Below are 21,341 nucleotides of genomic sequence, written 5' to 3'. Positions count from 1 at the left end.
ATGGGAGCCGGGAGAGGGAAGGGGGTAAGAAGACCTCTGTGCTGCCTCTTATCTTTTGGCTGCCATCGTTAGAGCGGCGGGGGGAGGCAGAGGATGTGGTTAGCACAAGCACCTCGCTCTGAGAAACCAGATGAGTTTCTGGGGTGTTCGTCATCTGCCATCTTGCAATAACAATCCCTCCGCCTCGCTTGTTCTGTGATGTCAGCAGTGGGGGCTTGGCCCCCTGCTCACCAGCATCTCTCTGTGGGGTTTACTGGTGGCCTGTGGTGCCTTGGGGTGTGTCCCCCACCTCTCCCTGGCCAAAGGGCTGCAGCCTTGGTCTGAGCACGGCTGGGAAAGGTTAACGGTGCCGGCACCGCCAGGCATCTCCTTTTCTGAAGGGGTGCCCGAGGGCCCCCCCGACCCCAAAATAGGCTTCGTGCAGTGCTGCTGCTGCAGGAGCCATGACAGCAGGCAGGAAATCACCTCGGTCCGGCCGAGCAGCGCCAGGAGTTGACTCCTGGCCCCGAGCTCAGGCTGCTCGGCCGGAGCGAGCGTGGGGGCTCTCCGGGGCAGCTTCGGCTGCTTCACGCCCACTGCAGAGGTTCCCCCAGCCCCCTCCCCGCTGGGAAACTGAGGCACGGAGCGAGGCGTGCCCCGGGCCTGGGAGAGGTGGTGGAGAAAGCGGGGCTGCCGGAGCGGGGGGACCCTCCCCTTCCCTGGCAGCGGCTCCGGGAGCCTCATCCCCGCCTCCAGCCCGCCCCGCCGGGATTGTCGGGACCGGGGGTGGCTGTCGAGACCCCGGGGCGCTGCGCGGCTCCTCACCACCCCTCCCCGCCCCCGCTCCTGCCTCAGTTTCCCCCGCGGTGTCCGGACGGGGCGGCCCCTCCCGGTCCCCGCCCCGGCCCCATCCCCGGTGCCGGCCCCCGCCTCGCCGCCGCGCAGCGCCCGCGGCCGCCGGGTCATGGAGCTCATCGAGCTGCGGGAGCTGCAGCCGGAGCCGCGGCCGGGCCGGGGCCGCCTGGAACGGACCAACGCGTTGCGCATCAGCCCGGCCCGCCGGCCCGGCCCCGGCCCCGGAGCGCACCCCGACCCGCGACTGACGGCGGCACCGGGCGCTGGGCACCGCTTCGAGCCGCGGCGCCGCGGGCTCCACACCTGGTGCGACCTTTGCGGGGACTTCGTCTGGGGCGGCGGCAGGAAGAGCCTCCAGTGCCGCCGTGAGTACCGCGCCGCGCCCCGGGTCCCCCACCGCCCGGCACCCCCACCGGGCACCGGGCATCCCACCAACCCTACCCGGGCACCGGGCATCCCGGCACCCCCGCACCGGGTATCCAGGCACCCCCACCCGGGCACTGGGCATCCTGCCACTCGGCACCCCCACACAGGACATCCCACCACTCTCACACCGGGCATCCCACCAACCCTACCCAGGCACCAGGCGTCCCGGCACCCCCACATGGGGCAGTGGACATCCCAGTACTGGGCATATGCACCAGGCACTGGGGATCCCAGTACTGGGCACCCATGCAGGGATCCCAGTACCGGGCACACACACACCGGGCAGCAGGCGTCCTGGTACAGGGCACCCCCAACAGGTACCACGCATCCCAGCACCAGGCACCCACACTGGGCACGGGCATCTTGGTACTGGGCACCCCCGTACTGGGCACTCACACCGGGCACTGGGCCTCTGGGCACCGGGCACTGGACATCCCAGTACTGGGCACCCATACAGGGGTCCCGGTACTGGGCACACCAAGTACCCCCACCAAGTACCGGGCATCCGGATACCCGGCCCCTGCACCGGGCATCCTGGGAGCAGGCTCGGAGCACCCCAGCCCTCAGGCCCCCACGCTGTCCAGCCCAGGGGGGGAGCACAGGCACCGCGGTGGGGCCAGCAGCTTGGCACAGCACCGTGTCCCATGTGGGTGCTGGCCCCTGGGTCCCTGGCACAGTGAGGGCAGGCAGCCGGCACCGGGCTCCGGTACCGGCACCATGCACCAGCCTGTGCCCCAGCAGGCACCACCAGTGCCCCCCCGGCACAGTCGCTGGCCCTAACACCCAGGGCCATGGTGGTGACACTGGTCCTGTCCTCGTCCCCAGACTGCAGCTTCACCTGCCACTACCGGTGCCGGGCCCTGGTGCGGCTGGACTGCAGCGGCCCCCCGGGCGCAGGCGACGAGGACGATGGCACTGAGCAGGCGCTGGAGAAGGACACCAACGTGGTAGGGCCTGGCCCGGGTCTGCAAGGGAGGGTGTGGGCAGGGGGCAGCCAGCCTAGGGGCTGGGGGTGGCTGTGCCGGGCTGCACCATGTGCGGCCATGTCATGTCACACCAGGCTGTGCTGTGCCACGCTGTACCGGGCTGTGCTGTGCCAGGCTATGCCTCGTCGGGCTGTGCCCAGCCATGCCGGGCTTTGCTGTGCCATGCTGGGCTGTGCTGAGCCTGGCTGGGCTGGGCTGGGCTGTGCCAGGCCAGGCTGTCGAGCCTTGCTGGGCCACACCAGGCTGTGCCATGCCGGGCTATGCCCAGCGTGCCGGCTGTGCTGTGCTGTACCATGCCGGGCTGTGCTGAGCCACGCTGTCCGTGCTCTGCCAGGCCAGGCTGTGCCGAGCCGAGCCGAGCCGTGCTGGCTGTGCTGCCCCGCACCGTGCCGTGCCCAGGCCGGGGCACAGTCGGGTCCGGGCGGGTGGCGTCGGGCGGGTGAAATCACCGCCGGAAGCGGGACCGCTCCGCACCGCCCCCGGCTCGCGTCAGCCCCACGGCCGGGGCGGGGCGGGGCCGGGCCGGGGACCGCGCCGAGCCGGGACCGGGACAGGACGGCGGTAGACACCGGGCTGAGCCGAGCCGCCACGGGGCAGAGCTGCGCCGGGACAGGGAACGCGATAAGCATCGGGCTGAGCTGAGCCGGGACTGGGCTGAGCCGAACCGGGACAGGGACCGTGATAGGGACCGGGCGGAGCCGAGCCGAGCCGGGCCCGGGACAGGGGCCGCCATAGGGACCGAGCGGAGCGGAGCCGGGACAAGGACCGGGCCCGGGCGGAGCCGAGCCGGGCCCGGGAGCGGGCTGAGCCGAGCCGGGAGCGGGCTGAGCCGGGCCCCAGCCCGGGGGCCGGCCGGGCTGGCGCGGGACCGGGTGTGCCCGTGTGCCCGCGGGGCCGCGGGGCGGGCGGGTCGGGCCGTGGCCGCCGCTGCCGTGCCCGTGCCCGTGGCCGCGGCCGGGGCGAGCGCCGGGGCCGGCGGGGCCGGGGGCTGCGGGGCGGCGGCGGCTCTGGCGCTGCGGCGGGGCGGCGCGGGGGGCACGGGGGGCAGCACGGCCAGCAGCGGCTACTGCAGCCAGGAGGACTCCGACTCCGAGCCCGAACTCTTCTACACCGCCCGCACCTCCCTCGGCCGCCGCCCGCGCCGCCGCCAGGTCGGTCCCGAGCCGCCGGCCGTGACGTCATGGGGGACGGGATGACGTCAGTCAGGGGGAGAGCACCCCCCCTCCCGGGGCTGGGTGCTGGGGGGCAGGCGGGGGTGGGCTTCATGGGGGGACAGTTATCGCCCGGCCGTGGGGAATACACGGGGTGCGGGTGGTCCTGTCTTGGACGTGAGCACGGCCCTGCCGTGGGGGGAGCGTGGGGGCACGCGTGGCCATGCCGTGGGGCTAGTGTAGGGGTATGTGTGGCCATGCCGTGGGGCAGGGGTCCCTGTCCTGTTGGATGTGGCGCTGTGGGGCGAGTGACGCGCAGTGGGGTTTTGCTGCCTGGCACAGCCACCCCATGGCCCCCCAGGGCTGGGGCTGCTCCCGGAGGGGGCTAAGGACAGTGCTTGGGGGTGCCGGGGTGAGCCCCCCCGGGGCAGCCTCACAGCTGTCCCCATCCCACGGGGACCCCAGCATGGTCCGGCGGTGCCTGCATGCCGTGGGGTGGCCGTTGGGGCCGGGAGCCCCGAGTGCTCCCCAGTGCCACGGGGACACGTGCAGCTCTGTGCGGCGGCTCCGTGGCCCCACGTAAATACTCATTAGTGGGTGCCGGCGGCAGGGACGCCGAGCCAGGACGCCTGGGTCCCCTCTGTGTGGGGCCGGCTCTTTGAAGTGGGATGCCGGCGGCACGGGCGGGCTGCACCCCCAGCCCGGTCCTCCAGCCCCAAATCCCGGGGTGTCCCCGCGGGCACCCAGCCTGCCCCGCCGCCCCGGTGCCGGGCTGGCGGCTGCCTGCGCTCTGCCTCGGGGACACCTCTCTGATCTGGGGCGCTGGGAGGGGATGGCTGGCCCCGGGGTGTCGTGGCGGGTTCACCCATCCCTGCAGCCCCGCGATGAGGACTGGGGGCGGGGATGGCCGGTTCCGGCGTCCCTGGAGCAGGGCTGGGGCCGTGGTGAGCTCAGCCACGCTTCCCCAGCACAGCCCAGCTCAGCGCTAGCTGGGCTGATGCAACCCCGCGCAACCGCCCCTGCATGTCAGCTGGTGTTTCGGGAAGGGATGCCGGGACGCCGGGTCAGGCAGAGGGGTCCTCCCCGGCTGCAGTGCCGCTCAACTCAGCCCTGCTGCTGTCGCGCAGGATGAGCCCAGCGAGTGGGAGAAGGCAGAGCTGGACCAGGCGCAGGTGGAGCAGCGGATCAAGGAGTACAACAGCCAGATCAACAGCAACCTCTTCATGAGCCTGGTACGGGTCAGCACGGGGCCAGGGGGGTCACGGTGCCCTGCCCTGGCCCCACTCACCCTCCTGCCTTGGTGTCTCCCAGAACAAGGATGGCTCCTACACCGGCTTCATCAAGGTGCAGCTGAAGCTGGTGCGCCCCGTCTCGGTGCCGGCCACCAAGCGGGTCCCGTCCCTGCAGGCGGGGCGGCCGGGGCCGCGCACCCAGGGGGTGAAGCGCCGCACGTCCTTCTACCTGCCCAAGGGGACCGTCAAGCACCTGCACATCCTCTCACACACCCGCGCCAGCGAGGTCATCGACGCCCTCCTCCGCAAGTTCACCGTCGTCGACAACCCCCGCAAGTTCGCCCTCTTCGAGAGGTCTGAGAAGGATGACCAAGGTAGTGCCCAAAACGGCCCTGTCCCCGTAGCGGTGGCCATGTCCTCGTGGTGGCAGCTTCCCCTGGGCAGTGGTGGCCCCGTGGTGGCGATACCCCTGGGTGGTGGTGTCCCCCATAGTGGCAGCATCCCTGTGGCAGTGGTGTCCCCAGAGTGTCAGCACCCTCCTGCAGTGGGATCCTCATTGGTGGCAGTGGCTGTGGGGCTGTCCCCCATGGCAGCAGTGTCCCCCATGGCAGCGATGTCCCCCATGGTGATGTCCCCATAGTAGCAGCATCCCTGTAGTGGCAGCATCCCTGTAGCGGCAGCATCCCTGTAGCAGTGGTATCACCCTTTGGTGGCAGTGTCCCCTGTCACCATGGGCATGTCCCCTGTGGCAGTGGTGACATCCCCATAGTAGCGATATCCCTGTAGCAGTAATGTCCCTATAGTGGCAGTGTCCCCATAGTGGGAGTGTCCCCATGGCCGTGATGTCCCTGTGGTGGTGTCCCCCCCGTGACGCGTGACTGCCGTTGCAGTGTACCTGCGGAAGCTGGCCGATGAGGAGCAGCCCCTGCGGCTGCGGCTGCTGGCCGGCCCCAGTGAGAAGGTGCTCAGCTTCGTCCTGAAGGAGAATGAGACCGGGGAGGTGAACGTGAGTGTGGGGACGGGGAGGGGACTGGCACCTGCACCCCCTCGGGGTATGTGGCTGTGGGGAGGACATGCCACATCCCTGTTGTGATGGCAGTCCCTGTGCCCACAGTGGGACGCCTTCACGCTGCCGGAGCTGCACAACTTCCTGCGCATCCTGCAGCGGGAGGAGGAGGAGCACGTGCGCCGGCTGCGGCATCGCTACGCCCGCTGCCGCCAGAAGATGCAGGAGGCTCTGGCCACGCACACGCCAGGGTGACCGTGCCGCCCGCACCCACGGCCAGCCAGTGCACCGGGACCCTCGCCTGCCGGCGGGTGGGGAGCACCGTGAGGGAGGGTGGAATGGGGCACCCCGGGACCCACCGGGCCGCCGCAGCCCCCATGGGGCTGGCCCGGGGAGTGGGGGTCCCCGGGGGGAGTGAGTGTGCCTAGGGGAGTGGGTGTCCCCAGGGGAGTGGGTGTCCCCAGTGGAGCGAGTGTCCCTGGAGGGAAGCAGGGCATCGAGCACCAATAAAGACCAATCGTGGTGACGAGGCCTGTGGCGTGTCCTTGGCGGGGGGCCGGGGCTGGGCTGGGCTGGGCTGGGAAGGGACTCGAGGGCCTCCCCCGGTATGCGTCGGGCCGTGGTGTCCGCACGGCGGCGGGGCTCGAACCGGCGGGCGCGGGGTTCCCGCCGGCGCCAGGCGTGGGGGTGGGAGGGGGCACGCCCCGCGCCTCTCACGTGACGCGGGCACACCTCCCTCCCGGGTCACGTGCGGGGGCCAGCGCGGGCGCCGGAAGTGTCGCAGCGCGGCGGCGCGCGCAGGGAGGCGCTCGGTCGGTGTCGCCGGGCGGCTCCGGGCCGCTTTCCCCTCACCCCCACTCCTCCGCCCCCCCGCCCCGTTCCCGCCGCCCCCGCCGCCGCCATGGGCGCCAGCGGCTCCAAGTCGCGGGGGCTGTGGCCCTTCGCCTCCCCGGCGGCGGGCGGCGGCGGCGCCGAGGGCCCCGGCGGGCAGCAGGCCCTGGCCCGGGCGCGGGCCGCGCGTGCCGCCACCCCCTTCGTTTTCACACGCCGCGGGTGAGAAGCCGGGGGGTTGGTGTGGTGTTGCCGTGGCAACCGGGGAGGGGGGAACCTCCGCTGCGGGGTGGGTCCAGGCCTGCTCGAGCACCGGCGTGGCGGCGGGGACAGGCCCTGGCCTTCCGCGGGGCGCCGTGGGACGAGAGGGCAGTTCCCGACAGCCGCTGAGCCGTCAGCGGGTGGTGGCTGCCACCCTCACGGGGCTGGTGGGGCCGGCCTGCCCCAGCCCCCTGCCCTGCTCGGGGCGCGGGAAGCCAGCAGCTGCCGGCAAGCTCTTACCTAGCCGCATCCCCTCTCCTCCCCGCAGCTCCATGTATTACGATGAGGACGGGGATCTCGCCCACGAGTTCTACGAGGAGACAATCGTTACCAAGAATGGGAGGAAGCGTGCCAAGCTGAAGAGGATCCACAAGAACCTGATACCTCAGGTAGTGTGTGGAGAAGGGTGGGGGAAAGTGAGTGCCAAAGTGCCAGGGTGGCAGCTGAAGTCCCAGCATTGCAGGAGCTCCTGCATGTGGGCCTCCTCCCTCAGGGCATCTCCTTGCCAGGAAGGCAAAGGCTTTCTGCTCCTCCCTCAGCTTCTGTCTGAGAGCCGTGGCTCCTGTGTGTCCTGGCTCACACCTGTGTCACCTAGTGAGGCTGTGGTAGGAGAGGGAGAGCTGGTGACACCCTCCAGGCCCCCTTCCCATAGAGAAGTGGTGCCCCAGCCCTTTAGAGCTTCCAGGCCGGGGAAGAAGCTCAGCTGGGTGTGTGGTGTGGCGTGCAGAGTGCCAGGCAGCCATGCACAGCCATGGCCATCACAGACCCCCTTCCCCAAGGTGTGGGGTGCTGTGCTTGCTCAGCTGATGTCATGTCACTGTGGAGGGCCAGGCCCTGGCTTCAGGAGCAGCAGCCAAAGCCTGTCACCTGCTGACATGAGTGTGCACATTCCCCTAACTGCTCGGTAGCAACAGTGGTGTTGACAACTATGGTTTTGCACCTCAGTGCAAAAGTCTCCTCTTAAAATAAGCAACTGGGGTGAAGCCGGGGGGGAGCGCTGGGACACCAGCTGAGGGTCTTGGTGCAGGAGAAGGATAGCCTGCATGTAGGGAAGCTTCTGGGGGCATAAATGAAGAAAAGAGGGGATCAAACCAGGGCTGGAGGGAGACCCTGCAGGAGTCTTTCCTAAGTAAGCAGAAAGGCACGACTCTAGTGAGCACCTGGGATGAGCTGTTGGTGTGCTCTGAGGGGCAAGCAGCCCCCTGGCGGGATGGGACCCCTCTGGGCACTGCACAGGTAGTTGCGGGGGGGGAAGGATTCGACACTGCTCCCCAGGCTGGCGTTTTCGCAGGGGCAGGCTTGGGTTGTGGGACAGTCTGCTAATCCTCCTCAATGTGGATTGAAACTCATCCAGTTGGAAAGCTCAGCTGGGCTGGAGAGGGCAGATACCGGCACTAAATAGCCCTTTGCTAGTCCAGGCTTTTCTCTGGCTCTGTGGGTGCAGGCCCAGCCCCAAGCCCCCGCTCCACCCCCAGCCCCCCGCCTCCCAGCAGGTCCTCCCGGTGCTGTAACAGGAGAAGGCTTGGACGGAGCATGGGAAAGGCGCCTGTAGCTGGCATGGAGGGAGCGTGCATTCAGCAGCCTCCCCTCTGGATAGAAAGCTGCTTTTCTTGTGCACCAGCTGCCCTGGCTGCTTTCTCTCAGAGAGCTCTTTTCATTCTTTTAAATCCCGTGAATGAAAGGTGCCGGATGAAAAGCACAGACAGCCCATATCTGCCAGTCACGCGCCAGCTGCTGCACGGGCAGTGCCTGGCAGAGCAGCTCCCTCCTTTCTCGCCCTGCTGAGCTCCGGACCCGCCATGCGTGGCAGCCAGCCACGCCGCCCTCGGCTCTCCAGGGACAAGTTCAAAGGGCAAAGTGCTTTCGCTTCGCGTGCTGCTGGCCAGGCGTACCTGGCGTGACGGCAGCTTTACGGACTCATGTTCCTCAAGGGCGCGGTGTCCTCTGTCGTACGGAGTCACTTGCAGGGCTTGGGGCTGTTGCTTGGTGGTCTCCTCTGCTCACCACTCTGACTCTTCTTCCAGGGCATAGTGAAACTAGAGCACCCTCGCATTCACGTAGATTTCCCGGTGATCATCTGTGAGGTGTGAGTCGCCAGACGTTGCTGCCCGCGGGCGGGAGGCCCTTCCCCACCGCCCCCATCCTCACCAAGCGAGGCTGCGTCGTGTTCCCACCCGAGGAGGACTCTGGGTGTGCGGCGGGGACGGCGGCTCTCCCCTCGCCCAGAGGTGAGGCAGGACGGAGCAGGCTGGGCTGGGCTTGGCTAGTGCTCCTCGCAGGAGATGGGTGACCTTGTGCAACGACTGCTTAAAAACATCCTCGCTTGAGTCAGAAGACTAAAATACCTTTTGTAGCCTCTAGCTGACGTTGGATGGGTAACTGGAACTGCAAATGAGCTGCTGTGTTTGAGCTGTTAAAGGGAGAGCGAGCCTGCACTTCTCACCAGAGAAAATCCCCTGCTTCTCAGGTATGCGGCCCAGGGAGAGCCAGGGCAAGGTAACGCGCTGCCCGGGGCCCCGAGATCCCTCGGGCCCGTGGTTAGATGGCCAGTGTTGCGGCCTGTCGCTTGACACGGGTGTTCTGTGATGCTCCCCTGGATGGGTCCGTTGATGGAGGATAAACGGGGCAGGCTGAGGAGGGGCCGGTCTTGGAGCACATCTGGCTGGCTGCTGCACTCCTCTTGGGAAGGGGATGGAGATCAGATGCCGCTATCTTGGACCTTGGTCTCTTCCTCCTGTGTGTTTCCCCGCTTATGCCAGCTCTGGGGAGGTTGGCTTCGCTGCTGCCTGCAGTCCCTCTGCCCACAGATCGCTGTGGTCCGTGGCCGCTGCCGGTGGCAGCGAGGTCCCCAGCTCTGCAGCGGACTTGCCTCCCCCGTTAGCAAGCTGGCTCCCGCTGAGCACCGTCCCTCGCCTGCTGCGGGGCCGGGCTGCTGGGCAAGGCACCTCCTCGTAACGTCCTCACCCCCCGCTGCCATCTTGAACGTACCTCCCGGTGGGGTGGGCCTTGACAGAGCCAAGCAGGAAGGAAATCATCTCTTTCCTCCCCAACCCCTGAAAACAATCGATCGGTGGGCCTGCCCTGGCTTGGAAATCTCCCTGGCGATGTGAACTACGGTTCCTCCGGTGTCCCAGCTGGTGGCAGGAGGAGGAACGTGATGCACTTTAAAGGGAGGCTTTCTGCTCTGTCTCGGAAGGCCCTGCTCTTTTCTCCTCTTTCCTCCCACTTGAGAAGGTCGAGCTCATCTTGGCAGCACCAAAAAACCTCTCACCCCTGCGTGCGGGCCCCGGGGCGCCGAGCCAGCTGCTGCAGGGCCAGGGAAAGGCCTGACCTGTACCGCCCCTCGCCAGCGCCGGGAGCCACTGCCTCCCTGCTCGGCTGCCCCAGCCGGGCGGGTGGAGGAGGACCGGTGGCGAGGCAGCGGGCGCAGCTTTAAACTGGGTCAGAGCCTGCTTCCCACAGCAGCCGGCTCGGCTTTCCTCCTCTTTTGTTCCAGAACTTACTTACTTCCTAAGCACTTCAGATGTTCGCTACCTCGATTTTTAATTTAAGCTGCTGGCACTTGGCTGCCAGCCCTGTCGGCGTCTACGTTGGATGTATCCATCCCCGCGCCCGCCGAGAGCCGCCCGGGCATGGGGCCACATTCCCGGCTTCAGGGAGATAACAGCGGCGTGGCTGTTGCCGTCTTCCTGTCACCACCTCTTCCCTCCGTGTCCCTCCACCCGCTGTTCCCATCGGCAGGAGCGAGCACGGAGGGTGAAGCACGGAGACGGGTGACGCGGCTGTGCTGGCTGCCACCGGGCTGGGAAGCAGGAGCGCAGGGCTCCGGCAGGGACCTCGTCTACACTGTGATGCTGGGCACTGCTTTCGATATCTTTTGTTCTCCTGCTTGCTTGAAAGAGTCTTGTCTTAAAACAATCCTCCACTGAAGTGTTTCTTATTCGCACCACCTGCTTTTGAGTTTCTCCCTGGCCAGATCTCCCTGGGAAGGGCGTCCCTTGGGCTCCGCAGGATTGCAGGAGCTGCTGTCCCCAGGAAGAGAAGAGAAAGCCGTGGCCGGGCTGCCTGTGCTGCCTTGCCCCGCTGCTGTCCGAGGGCGTGGGAAGCTGCACCGAACCCGCCGCGGGTATGGGGGAAGGTGGAGGAGGAGCGGGGAGGGGACCGGGGCCTTTGCCTGCCCTGACAGGGAGCCCCTCGCCTGGCTACCAGCCAAAAATCTGCTGACAAGGCAGAGCCTGAACCCCGGGGGGGCAGAGACGGAGACCGGCTTAGCAAGGATGCTTTTGTCCTCCCTGACAGGCTGCCCACCCTTCCCCCAGGGTGTCAAACATGCTTCCCCCCCCAAAAAAAAAAAAACCCCACGCCTTCTCTCACCCCCATGTCACCGAGCGGCAGCGAACCTCCGCAGGCTGCCAACAAGCTGCATCCTGCCCCGCTGCTTCCCAGGCTGGTCCCCGAGCAGCCACCCCCCAGGCCCCCTCTGCTCCGCTGGCCTCCAGCCCTCCTGCAGCAGCAGGGCCTTGGGAGCACCTGGAGGGATCTTAAAAATGTGAAGGTCGCTGTAAATAGTATCTGTGTCCACTGTGGTGTTGGAGCAAGCAAAAAAAAAAAAAAAGGAAAGTTTTCCTTTTGACTCTTTTTTTTTTTTTTTAATGATTTCTGTGCGATGTCGTGCTTTCCCGTGTGGATGTGTAGCCGAACCGTACTCACTGACACTAGGCTCCTTGCTCCTCTAGCGTGTGGGTAGGACCCATGGGTTTGGGAAACATACACTATTTATGGTCCTTCCTCCCAGTGCATCTGTCCACTTTTGTTAAATTTCAATAAAATTATTTGTAGAGCCCCCAAGTCCAAGAGCTGTCTTACTGGGGAGGGCGGGTGGGCGAGCAGCTGTGCCTGTGGGTGGAGGAAGGCAATGCTGGAGAGCCGAGGGGAGGTGGGCTTTGCCATGCCACTCTGTTTGCCACCAGCGCTTTGAGCCCCCTCTTTTTTCAGGACGGGGGGTGTTTGTGCACGCGTGGCTGAACAGGTGGTGAAGGAACTGTGAGTCACGGCCATTTCCAGGTGCTCCAGTTTGGCACATGGTGCTGGCAGGAGATGGTGGCTTTGTCGGGCTGACTTTCCTCATAGCTGCTGTGACATCCTTTAAATATATAACTAAAATGTGTTTATACAAATACATGTAATTTTCTTGTTCAGCCCAATAGGGTTGGAGCTCAGGCCCCTCTCCCCTCCCATGTGGGGAGGGAGGTCCGGAGGGACCTGGGAGGCAGCAAGGGACCTGGGTGTCCGTGGGCAGCCCAGCCTCAAGCCAACCTCTTCCCGTCTGTCCGCCTGCGCCCCGTGGGGGGGAGGATCCGCCTGTCCGCTCCTTCATCTCCTGCCCTGCCAAATCAGTGCCTCATTAATCACCAGGGTCCAATGACTTTCTCGGACCCGGCGTGACCCTGTGCCGGGATGCCGCCCGTCCCTGAGGGGTGCTGACTGTCCGTGGGGTGAGCGTGATCTCACTTTGTGCCCCACGTCCTGCTCCCGGCAGCCCTGCAAATGTTTTCCTGCAGCCTCCACCACCTCTCATCATTTCCTTCGCGCAAGCCGGTTCGGAAATGAGCCACTGACGAAAGCTGTAATGAGAGTGAGTGATGCGGCGTGTCCTGCCAACGCTCCAGCTTGTGGGGGACGAGGCTCTGGGACTTTTGCCCGTTGATCCATAGGGGCCCCAACCTCAGGAGGGATGGATCGTGATGGCCTTGAGGGGGACTGGGTGGCTGCGCAGGGTGTTATGGCTCGGCGAGATTAAACAAGGTGGTGGCTGTGGCTCACCGGCCCCGTGAGCATCTCCGTGTTTGCTGGGGCCACCTCAGTCCCCCTCCTGCTGCCTGCGGGGCAGGGCTGTGCCTGCAGCCCCTGGCCCGGGGCGGAGGTGGGTGCTGATCTCCCCTCCTGCCCCACGGCTGCTCTGTCCCCGAGCCAAGTTCCTCTTGCACCTTGTCCCGACCTGTCTGGCACAAGTGGCTGTGACTAACGCCCCGTTATCCAGCATCCCTGAGGGATTTTCAGCCACCCGGCTGCCCACGGGGGGCAGCTCGCCTGCTCGGCTCACCCTGGACACTGCCCACCTCCACCGCCCCGCGCCCCTCTCTGCTCTCGTGACCTGCTGGGAATGGCTTATAATCATCTCATGCTCAGCAGGGTGAGATGGGAGGGGAGGCTGGATCCGTCCAGCTGCCCCCTCCCAAAATCCAGGGCCTTCCCTCTGGGAAGGGAGAAGGGAAACCGAGGCAGGCGATGCCGAGCCCTGCTGAGGGGATGGCAGCGAGAAGCTGCGTTGCGTTGAGGACTTCCAGCCCTCCCGGCAGCGGAAAGCAGTGACCCCTCCGGCCACCCCGCTGCCAGCGGGCTGGTCACCTTCAGCGCACGAGGCCGCGGGGGATGGAAAATTTTAGGCATTTCTGCCGCCGGCGAAGGGAGCCTGTTTACTGCCCGCAGGGGAAGGGCAGCACCCGCCAGCACTGGGATTTCTTGGCTCCCCACAATCTCTCCCGAGGGCTTTGGCAGGCAACGCCCAGCCAGTGGCCGCCTTCCCTGCCCCTCTCCCGGCTGGTGTTGCCCGCGGGCCAGGCCGAGCCATGGGGTGCAGCCTGGATTTGGAGCAGCCAGCCCGGACGCTGTGCCTGTCCCCAGCGGTACCGTCACCCTCTGGGTGGGAGCTTCGCCGTGAAAGCTGACACCCAAGCGGGTCCTGCTAACTGGAGCCATCTGCGGGTGCCCGCGGCCCTGGGCTTGGCACCGCCGGCACCGAACAATGCCGGGCTCGGCACTCCCTCCCGCTCCCCGGGGAGCTGGCGGGCGGCTGGGGAGCGCTTCCGCAGATTCAGCCCCGCTTCCTTCCCCCGCCGGCCCCGGCACACCCTTGCGCTCTGGCCCCGGCGCTTCCTCTGCGGGGGCACCCCGATGGCCCCCAGCCCGCCGGGGCCAGCCCTGGCCAGAGCAGGCAGGGGACAGGCAGGACACGGGCACTGCCACATAGCTGGTCCCTGGGCCCTGCCTGTCCCTCTGCCCACACAGGGGGACCCTCCGGAGCCTCGGCGGCGCCCTGGGAAGGAAGCCCCCCCAGCCCCGCTGCCTCCATGGCCCTCCCTGTGTGTCCCCCGGGCAGGAAACCCGCGGGGCTGCGGCTGAGTCAGCACCACTGACTGCCCCGGCCCCGCACAGGACGTCCTGCCCGGGCCAGCACCACCCTGGGGACACCGCTGTGCTGGGGACAGCGCTGTGCTGGGGTCACTGCTGTGCTGGGGTCACTGCTGTGCTGGGGACACTGCTGTGCCGGGGTCACTGCCATGCTGGGGACACCGCTGTGCTGGGGACACCGCTGTGCCGGGGACACCGCTGTGCCAGGGTCACTGCCATGCTGGGGACACCGCTGTGCTGGGGACACCGCTGTGCCGGGGTCACTGCCATGCTGGGGACACCGCTGTGCTGGGGACACTGCTGTGCCGGGGTCACTGCCATGCTGGGGACTCCGCTGTGCTGGGGACACCGCTGTGCTGGGGACACTGCTGTGCCAGGGTCACTGCCATGCTGGGGACACCGCTGTGCCGGGGACACCACTGTGCCAGGGTCACTGCCATGCTGGGGACACCGCTGTGCTGGGGACACCGCTGTGCTGAGGTCACTGCTGTGCTGGGGACACCGCTGCCCCAGGGACACCACCATTCTGGGGTTGCTACCGCTCAGGGGTCACCACAGTTCTGGGGTCACCACCATTTTGGAGTGACCCTGATCCTGGGGACACCACCATTTTGGGGTCACCACCGCCCCGGGGTCACTACCGTTTTGGGGACACTCCCCCGCCCCCGCCGAGGGCCGCGGCTCCTCGCGCCCCCCCCCCCGCGCCCCGCGGCGCCCCCTGCCGGCACCCCCGCTGCCCTGCCCCGCCCCCTTCCGCCGCGCGGGGGGGCGGGGCCTCCCGGGCCGTACCAAGCGCGGCGGGACGGGAGGGGGGGTCGCGCCTCGCCCGCTGCCGGGGCCCCACGGAGGGGTGTGTGCGCGAGGGGGTCCGCCGCCGGTCCGCGCCCCCGCGGCCCCGCGATGGTCCGCGCCGCCACCCCGGCGCGCCGCGGCCGGGGCGGGGCCGGTCGGGGCGGGGAGGCGGCGCCCCCGCGGGTGGTGCGCGCCGGGGAGGTTTAAAGCGGGCGGCGGGGGGGAGGCGGCGCCGGCGGGAGCCCGTGGCGGGGGATGGCGTGAGCCACTGTGAGAGCCGGGCGGGGGAGCGAGAGCGGAGCAGGACGGGCGGGGAGCGGGGCCGCGGGGGGCCGCGCCCCGGCGCTTTGTGTGCCGGTCTCGGACAAAGGCGGCGCCGCGCCGGCACCCGGGGGAGCGGCGGGGAGCGGGAGCGAGACCGGGAGCAAGAGGGAGCGGCGGGGGGGAACCGCGACCGGGAGCGGGCGGAACCGCTTGGGACCGGGATTCCCGGGAACCAGCCCCCCCGGGGGCTCTGCTCGCACCCCGCCGGGATCCCTCTGCGCCGGGCGGGGGGGTGTGGGGAGGGGGCTTGGAGCAGGGTCTGCCTTGTGGGGGGGTGTGGGCAGAGCCGCCCCCTGCTCGCACCCCGCTCCTGACCCCCACCTCTCCGCGCTGCCCCCAGGCCCCCGTCGGGCAGGATGCGCGGGGGCTGCGCGGCGGCGGTGGCTGTGCCCTGGCTGGCCCTGCTGGCCCTGGCCCGGCAGCCCCCCGAGAAGCCGTCGGCTGCCCCCCTGCTCACCCGCCGGCCTTTCCTGGTGGCCTGGAACGTGCCCACCCAGGACTGCAAGCCCCGCTTCCGTGTGTCCCTCGACTTCAGCCTCTTTGACCTGCACGCCTCCCCCAACGAGGGCTTCGTGGGGCAGAACCTCACCATCTTCTACAAGGAGCGCCTGGGGCTCTACCCCTACTACACCAGCCAGCGTGTGGCCATCAATGGTGGTGTTCCCCAAAACAGCAGCCTGTCCGAGCACCTTGCCCGCCTCCAGGAGGGCATCAGCAAGTACATCCGCTCGCCCGCCAAGGAGGGGCTGGCCGTCATCGACTGGGAGGAGTGGCGGCCCATCTGGGCTCGCAACTGGAAGCCCAAGGACATCTACCGGGAGGTGTCACAGCAGCTGGTGTACCAGCGGCAGCCCACCTGGTCCCCCGAGGAGGTGAACAAGCAGGCCGTGTTCGAGTTTGAGTCGGCCGCCCGGCAGTTCATGGTGAGGACCCTGCGCATGGCCAAGAGCTTCCGACCCAAGCAACTCTGGGGGTTCTACCTCTTCCCCGACTGCTACAACCATGACTACAGCAAGAACAAGGAGAGCTACACGGGGCAGTGCCCGGATGTGGAGAAGACACGCAACGACCAGCTGGCGTGGCTCTGGAGGGAGAGCATGGCCCTCTACCCCTCCATCTACCTCGACGTCCTCCTGGCTTCCACCCCCAACAGCCGCAAGTTCGTGCGGGCGCGGGTGATGGAGGCCATGCGCATCTCGCAGCAGCACCACGATGGCTATTCCCTGCCTGTCTTTGTCTACACCCGGCCCACATACATCCGCAAGCTGGACGTGCTCAGCCAGGTAGGGCTGTGCCACTGGGACGTCCTTGTCCCAAGCACCGGGTGCCTGGGCTCTGGGGTCTGCCCATGTCCCATTGTGCTCCGCTGGAGCAGGGTGGCTCTGGAGGCTGGTGTCCACCCTCACTGTGCTGCTGGCACCCCATGGTTTGGCTGTCTCTGGGTGGGGTAGGGAGCAGCACCCTTTGGTATGGTGCTGGGCCCAGAGAGCAGGAGGGGTTCCCAGCCTGCCTGCCTGCCTCCCTCCAAGTGGGGCTCACAGTGTGGGGACCCCCAGCTCAGCCCCACTGTGGGTGGGTGATGCGGTTCCACAAACTGCCCCCCTTACGGGCAAGGTGTCTGGCAGCAGGATCACCACCAGGAAAGAGCCTGGGAGGTACCACTTGGGTCCTGGCAGCCAAGACCCTGGGATATGTGAGCCCACAGCCCCTGTGCTGTGCTGGCTTAGTACCTGAGGAGGAGGGTGGTGGTGGGGAGCTTTGTCCCCAAGGAGCTGGGACAGTCCCCTCTCCCTGTGGCCTGGAGCAGGGATGGGTCTTGCCTCCCTGACCCCACAGTGAGCTCTTTGGAGCGCACTGTGCCGGGGGGTGTGGGTGCAGTGTGGGGTCTGTGGGCAGTAACCAGGCTCTGTCCCCGCAGCCGGACCTGATCTCCACCATCGGAGAGAGTGCGGCGCTGGGTGCAGCCGGGGCCATTTTCTGGGGTGATGCAGACTACACCAAAAACCGGGTAGGTTTGGGGTCAGCGTGCCCCTGGGGAGGCAGATGATGGGGGTGGGGGGTGGTGTCACCTGCTCCCAGAGGAGGACCAGTATCTTGAGGCTGGGGTGTCCTCTCCATCTGGGGTGCTTCTCTCCCTGGGGCACATCAAACATGCCCCTGATGCTCCCTTCCCCCAGGATTCGTGCCAGATCCTCAAGAACTACCTGGAGGGGGACCTGGGCCGCTACATCGTGAACGTCACAACAGCAGCACAGCTCTGCAGCACGGTGTTGTGCCAGGGCCGGGGCCGCTGCCTGCGCCAGGACAGCAACGCCGATGTCTTCCTCCACCTCAACTCCACCAGCTTCCAGCTGCGGCACCGGGATGGGGACCACCCCCAGCGCCCCCTCTTCTGGGCCGAGGGCCAGCTGTCCTCTGCTGACACCCTCTTCCTACGGACCCACTTCCGCTGCCACTGCTACCAGGGCTGGCAGGGCAGCAGCTGCCACGTGCCCGCTGGCCCCCGCAGTCATGCCCCTGACCCCCTGGCACCGCTGGGACTTGGGCTGCTGTTGCTGCTTGCAAGCTGGGGCTAATGACCCTGGACTGAGCTGGCCCCCCCAGCACCCCCTTTCTGTGGTGGTGCAGGGGACCTATTTAAGATATCCCTAGCCTGCCTGTGAGGCAGCTTGTTATGGGGGGGCTGCCCCTCAGTGGGGGGGGAGAGCTGTGTGGTTGCCCCACATCTGCCCTCCCTGCTGTGGGGCAGGTGCCCCCCATGGGGAGGGAGGGAGGGTGGGGTGTGGGTGAGGGGGCCTCTCCTGTTGTAAGGAGAGGGATGGGGGCAAGGGGGCATGGGGGCAGGGAGCGGGTGCTGTGTGGTGCTGAGCCCCTGTGCGCTGCCCCACACCAAAGTGCTTTACCTCGAATAAAGCTGGGTGGAGTGTGAGCGGGGTGTGGGCTGATTTGGGGGGGGGGGGGGCACAGGGGTTCGCCTGCTCCCCGGCGTAGCCTCGCTGGGGTGGGAGCACCGGGGGGCTGCGGGGGTTGACGCTTCCCCCGGGGTGCCGCTGCCGCGCCGAGTGGGAGCCGCGGGATGCGGTCACGGCCGGGCCACCCACGTGGAGGCGGCGGCGGCCCCGCCCCTGCCTTTGGCCCCGCCCCGGGCTGCCCGCGGATTCCCCGGCGTGGCCCCGCCCCCGGCCGAGACCCGCCCCGCGGGCCGTGGGCACGGCAGGATCCGGGCTGCGGGCCTGGAGCCCCCTCGGCACCGGGATAACGGCGTGGGGACGGCGTCCCGCGCGCCACGCCGGGGGTGGGTACAGCCCTGCGGGGGCCGGGGCACCCCCGTGCCGCCGCTGTCCCTCAGCGCCGCTGTCCTGTGCCACGAGTGTCCACGAGCGGTGCCCCCGCGTGGCTCCTGTCCCCGTGCCACAGTGTCCCCGGCGCAGCCCTGCGCTGCCTTTGCCCGGGCCCTTGCGGCCGCTCCCGGTGCGGCGCTGCCCCGTCCGTGGGGTGCCCGTGGGCACGGCACGGCCCCTGCGTGGCAGCGCCGCCTCCCTGCCCGCACCCCTCGGCTGCTGTGCGTGGCCCCAGGCGCTGCCGTCCCGTGGCTCCCGCCCTCACGCTGAGTGTCCCCCAGCGGTGCCCTCCGATGCCACCACCGGTCCTGGGCTGTGTCCTGCCCGACGCTGCGAGCTTCCCCCCAGCAGTGCCCTCCTCCTGCCATTTAATGCTCCGCACTTCCCCAGCTGTGCCCGCCCGGCACAGCCCACGTCCGTCACCGTGACCTTGCCCCCCCACCCTGTCCGTGTGTGTTTGTCTTTCCAGCCCAGCTCATCGCCGGCCCGTCACCGGGTGTTGACTCTGTTCATTCCTCCCCAGCCAGGCCCGCCACTGCCAGTCGTTGACTGGGGCTGGCACTCTGCCGTCCCCCCTTCGGGGCTGCTGTGCTGGGCTTCGGCTACTGATAACTTTGGGGACTTCCCATGAGGAGCTGGGAGAGGTGACCCTGGGTGACTGGCACCGCTCGGGGACGGGGGGTGTGGATTAATGCTGACCCCAGCTTGGGCTGGGGATAAAAGCGTCGAGGTCTGCCCAGGTCTCAGTCTGTCTTGGCTCCCCACAGGCAGCTCTGGGACCTATTCTGCGCCCACCAGCACCATGGCATCGGGGTGGTCCTGCTGGATCCTCCTGCTGCTCCTGCCTGGCCTGGCCAGTGCTGGGGGGCCCGGCCCCGTCCTCATCAACCGCCCCTTCATCACCGTCTGGAACATCCCCACCGAGCGCTGCGCCAAGAAGTACAATGTCACCCTCAACCTGGAGATCTTTGATGTGTTGGCCAACAACCAGCAGTCCTTTATTGGGCAGGACATCACGCTCTTCTACAGCGAGAAGCTGGGGCTCCTCCCCTACTACACATCTGAGGGGGTGCCAGTGAACGGGGGGCTCCCCCAAAATGCCAGCCTGCAGGCCCACCTCCAGCAGGCCACCCGGGACATCAAGGTCACCCTGCCCAGCCCTGCCTATGGCGGGCTGGCTGTCATTGACTGGGAGAAGTGGCGCCCGCTGTGGATCCGCAACTGGGCCTCCATGGACATCTACCGGCAGAAGTCGGAGGAGCTGGTGCGGCAGCAGCACCCACAGTGGCCCCCCGAGCGGGTGAACCAGACGGCCAAGCAGCAGTTTGAGCAGAGCGCCCGCAACTTCATGCAGCAGACCCTGCAGCTGGGCGAGACCCTCCGTCCCGACGGCTACTGGGGTTTCTATGGCTTCCCCAACTGCTACAACAACAACTTTAACAGCCTGCCCTACACCGGGACGTGCCCGGCGGTGGAGCAGCAGAGGAACAAGGAGCTGGGGTGGCTCTGGGAGAGCAGCCGGGCGCTCTATCCCAGCATCTACCTGCCTCCCTCCTTCAACGGCACCAACAAGGCACTCGCCTATGTCCGACACCGCGTGGCTGAGGCTTTTGCTGTCCAGCGTGGCGTCCTCAGCAGCGGCATCCCCGTCCTGCCCTACTCCCAGATCGCCTTTGACTGCACCGTTGACTTCCTCTCCCAGGTGATGGGGACGTGGGGGACGGTGGGCACTTGTCGGGCTGATGGGTTGGCACTGGGGAGTCTTCAGCTCTGCCGGGGCATTGTGAGGGCTTTGGGCACCGTTGACTTCTCTCCCCTTGGGTGCAGGAGGACCTGATGAACACTATCGGAGAGAGCGCGGCTCAGGGCGCTGCCGGCATCATCCTCTGGGGCAGCCTCAACTACAGCACTTCCAAGGTGAGTGCAGCTGGTGGCACCATGCCACTGCCCACGGGGATGCCCCGTTCCACGGCTGCGCAGGGCTGTGACACCGCATGCCGTTGCAGGAGATGTGCCTGAGGCTGAAGGACTACGTGGAGGGGCCCCTGGGCCACTACATCGTCAACGTGACAGCCAGCGCCGATCTGTGCAGCCAGAGCCTGTGCTCCGGCCGGGGCCGCTGCGTGCGCCAGGAGAACAAGCAGGGCTTCCTCCACCTCGACCCCTTCCGCTTCGCCATCGACCTGCAAGCTGGCAAGCCCTGGCTGGTGGCCCAGAGCCTGGAGTCCAGTGACGACGTCACCCGGCTGGCCAAGGAGTTCAGATGTCAGTGCTACGACAAGTGGCAGGGACCCCACTGCGACACCCAGGGCTTCACTGAGTGACCCTCCCCCCCGCCATGCTGGGGACACCGGGGTGGGCAGGGTGACACCGCCCTGTGCCCCAGTACCCTCGCTGTGGGGTTGGGAACCCAATCGCAGGGCTGCTAATAAAACTGGTAGGCACCCACAAGCGTCTCCTTGTCTTTCACCACAGCATGTTTTGGGGAGGGAGGGTCCCCCTGTGGCACCGGCAGTGCCTCAGGATGCTGCTAAGGGCCGTGCATTGGGCCAGAAGGTCTGGGAGTGTTACGCCTCAGAGAAGCTAGAAAAAAGAAAAAATTTATGGGGAAGCACATAGGAAGGGGGGTAATGAGGGAAGAGGATGAGAAAAGGGGAAATGATGGCGAGCAGCCAGAGAGCAGAGGTGATGGGGTGAAAAGACGTGCCTGTGCGGCTGTAGCTGGGGGACTGCGGGACCCCCCAGCCCCTCACTGGACACAGAGGGCTGCAGTGTGCAACCAGCACCCCACTTTGATTTTCTCCTGGATGACTATATGCAAACCACTTCAGCCCTAGAATGATATGAAATAGCACCAATTTCTGTAACCCAGCTGCTGACTCAGCAATAGCTATTTCAAAGCAATTAATTGGGAGAAGGCATGAGATGATCCACTGCTTCCCTGCTCCAGCTTAGACGAGGATGTT

General features: G+C 67.2%; 4 protein-coding genes across 7 annotated transcripts; all 4 read left to right on the top strand.

Annotated features, from left to right (window-relative positions):
• Positions 1-791: 791 nt before the first annotated feature.
• On the top strand, positions 792-6,161 carry RASSF1 (Ras association domain family member 1). Its single transcript, XM_074836442.1, has 6 exons — positions 792-1,199; positions 2,086-2,207; positions 4,525-4,629; positions 4,709-5,003; positions 5,520-5,635; positions 5,744-6,161. Exons 1-6 carry the CDS (start codon positions 944-946, stop codon positions 5,888-5,890), a joined length of 1,041 nt encoding a protein of 346 aa, XP_074692543.1. The 5' UTR covers positions 792-943; the 3' UTR covers positions 5,891-6,161.
• A 244-nt stretch (positions 6,162-6,405) lies between these two features.
• On the top strand, positions 6,406-11,570 carry TUSC2 (tumor suppressor 2, mitochondrial calcium regulator). Of its 2 annotated transcripts, none has more exons than XM_074836440.1 (3): positions 6,406-6,688; positions 6,996-7,116; positions 8,410-11,570. In XM_074836440.1, the coding sequence occupies exons 1-3, from the start codon at positions 6,537-6,539 to the stop codon at positions 8,626-8,628; spliced, it is 492 nt and encodes a 163-aa protein (XP_074692541.1). In that variant the 5' UTR covers positions 6,406-6,536; the 3' UTR covers positions 8,629-11,570. The 2 variants fall into 2 exon arrangements, with proteins under 2 accessions (XP_074692541.1, XP_074692542.1); XM_074836441.1 differs by having other exon boundaries at positions 6,424-6,688; positions 8,752-11,570.
• A 786-nt stretch (positions 11,571-12,356) lies between these two features.
• On the top strand, positions 12,357-20,822 carry HYAL1 (hyaluronidase 1). 3 transcript variants are annotated; one of them, XM_074835848.1, is made up of 4 exons: positions 12,357-12,362; positions 19,143-20,077; positions 20,203-20,292; positions 20,382-20,822. In XM_074835848.1, exons 2-4 carry the CDS (start codon positions 19,178-19,180, stop codon positions 20,697-20,699), a joined length of 1,308 nt encoding a protein of 435 aa, XP_074691949.1. In that variant the 5' UTR covers positions 12,357-12,362; positions 19,143-19,177; the 3' UTR covers positions 20,700-20,822. The 3 variants fall into 3 exon arrangements, with proteins under 3 accessions (XP_074691949.1, XP_074691948.1, XP_074691947.1); XM_074835847.1 differs by lacking the exon at positions 12,357-12,362 and adding an exon at positions 18,046-19,019 and having other exon boundaries at positions 19,147-20,077; XM_074835846.1 differs by lacking the exon at positions 12,357-12,362 and having other exon boundaries at positions 18,046-20,077.
• On the top strand, positions 14,938-17,784 carry HYAL2 (hyaluronidase 2). The gene is made up of 4 exons (XM_074835845.1): positions 14,938-14,980; positions 15,375-16,317; positions 16,953-17,042; positions 17,212-17,784. Exons 2-4 carry the CDS (start codon positions 15,391-15,393, stop codon positions 17,608-17,610), a joined length of 1,416 nt encoding a protein of 471 aa, XP_074691946.1. The 5' UTR covers positions 14,938-14,980; positions 15,375-15,390; the 3' UTR covers positions 17,611-17,784.
• Positions 20,823-21,341: the final 519 nt, after the last annotated feature.

This window comes from Strix aluco, chromosome 11, assembly GCF_031877795.1.
Source record: "Strix aluco isolate bStrAlu1 chromosome 11, bStrAlu1.hap1, whole genome shotgun sequence".
Classification (NCBI taxonomy): Eukaryota; Metazoa; Chordata; class Aves; order Strigiformes; family Strigidae; genus Strix; species Strix aluco.
This window is presented reverse-complemented; position numbering and strand designations above follow the sequence as displayed.

Bases quoted from the DNA above. Each gene is read 5' to 3' on its own strand.
- HYAL1 (XM_074835846.1), top strand. From the start codon at position 19,067: ATGCTGACCCCAGCTTGGGCTGGGGATAAAAGCGTCGAGGTCTGCCCA. The intron at 20,078-20,202 runs GTGATGGGGACG...CCTTGGGTGCAG, and splicing joins CCGTTGACTTCCTCTCCCAG to GAGGACCTGATGAACACTAT. The intron at 20,293-20,381 runs GTGAGTGCAGCT...ATGCCGTTGCAG, and splicing joins TCAACTACAGCACTTCCAAG to GAGATGTGCCTGAGGCTGAA.
- HYAL2 (XM_074835845.1), top strand. From the start codon at position 15,391: ATGCGCGGGGGCTGCGCGGCGGCGGTGGCTGTGCCCTGGCTGGCCCTG. The intron at 16,318-16,952 runs GTAGGGCTGTGC...CTGTCCCCGCAG, and splicing joins AGCTGGACGTGCTCAGCCAG to CCGGACCTGATCTCCACCAT. The intron at 17,043-17,211 runs GTAGGTTTGGGG...CCCTTCCCCCAG, and splicing joins CAGACTACACCAAAAACCGG to GATTCGTGCCAGATCCTCAA.
- RASSF1 (XM_074836442.1), top strand. From the start codon at position 944: ATGGAGCTCATCGAGCTGCGGGAGCTGCAGCCGGAGCCGCGGCCGGGC. The intron at 2,208-4,524 runs GTAGGGCCTGGC...GCTGTCGCGCAG, and splicing joins TGGAGAAGGACACCAACGTG to GATGAGCCCAGCGAGTGGGA. The intron at 5,004-5,519 runs GTAGTGCCCAAA...CTGCCGTTGCAG, and splicing joins GTCTGAGAAGGATGACCAAG to TGTACCTGCGGAAGCTGGCC.
- TUSC2 (XM_074836440.1), top strand. From the start codon at position 6,537: ATGGGCGCCAGCGGCTCCAAGTCGCGGGGGCTGTGGCCCTTCGCCTCC. The intron at 6,689-6,995 runs GTGAGAAGCCGG...TCCTCCCCGCAG, and splicing joins TTCGTTTTCACACGCCGCGG to CTCCATGTATTACGATGAGG. The intron at 7,117-8,409 runs GTAGTGTGTGGA...CGTGAATGAAAG, and splicing joins ACAAGAACCTGATACCTCAG to GTGCCGGATGAAAAGCACAG.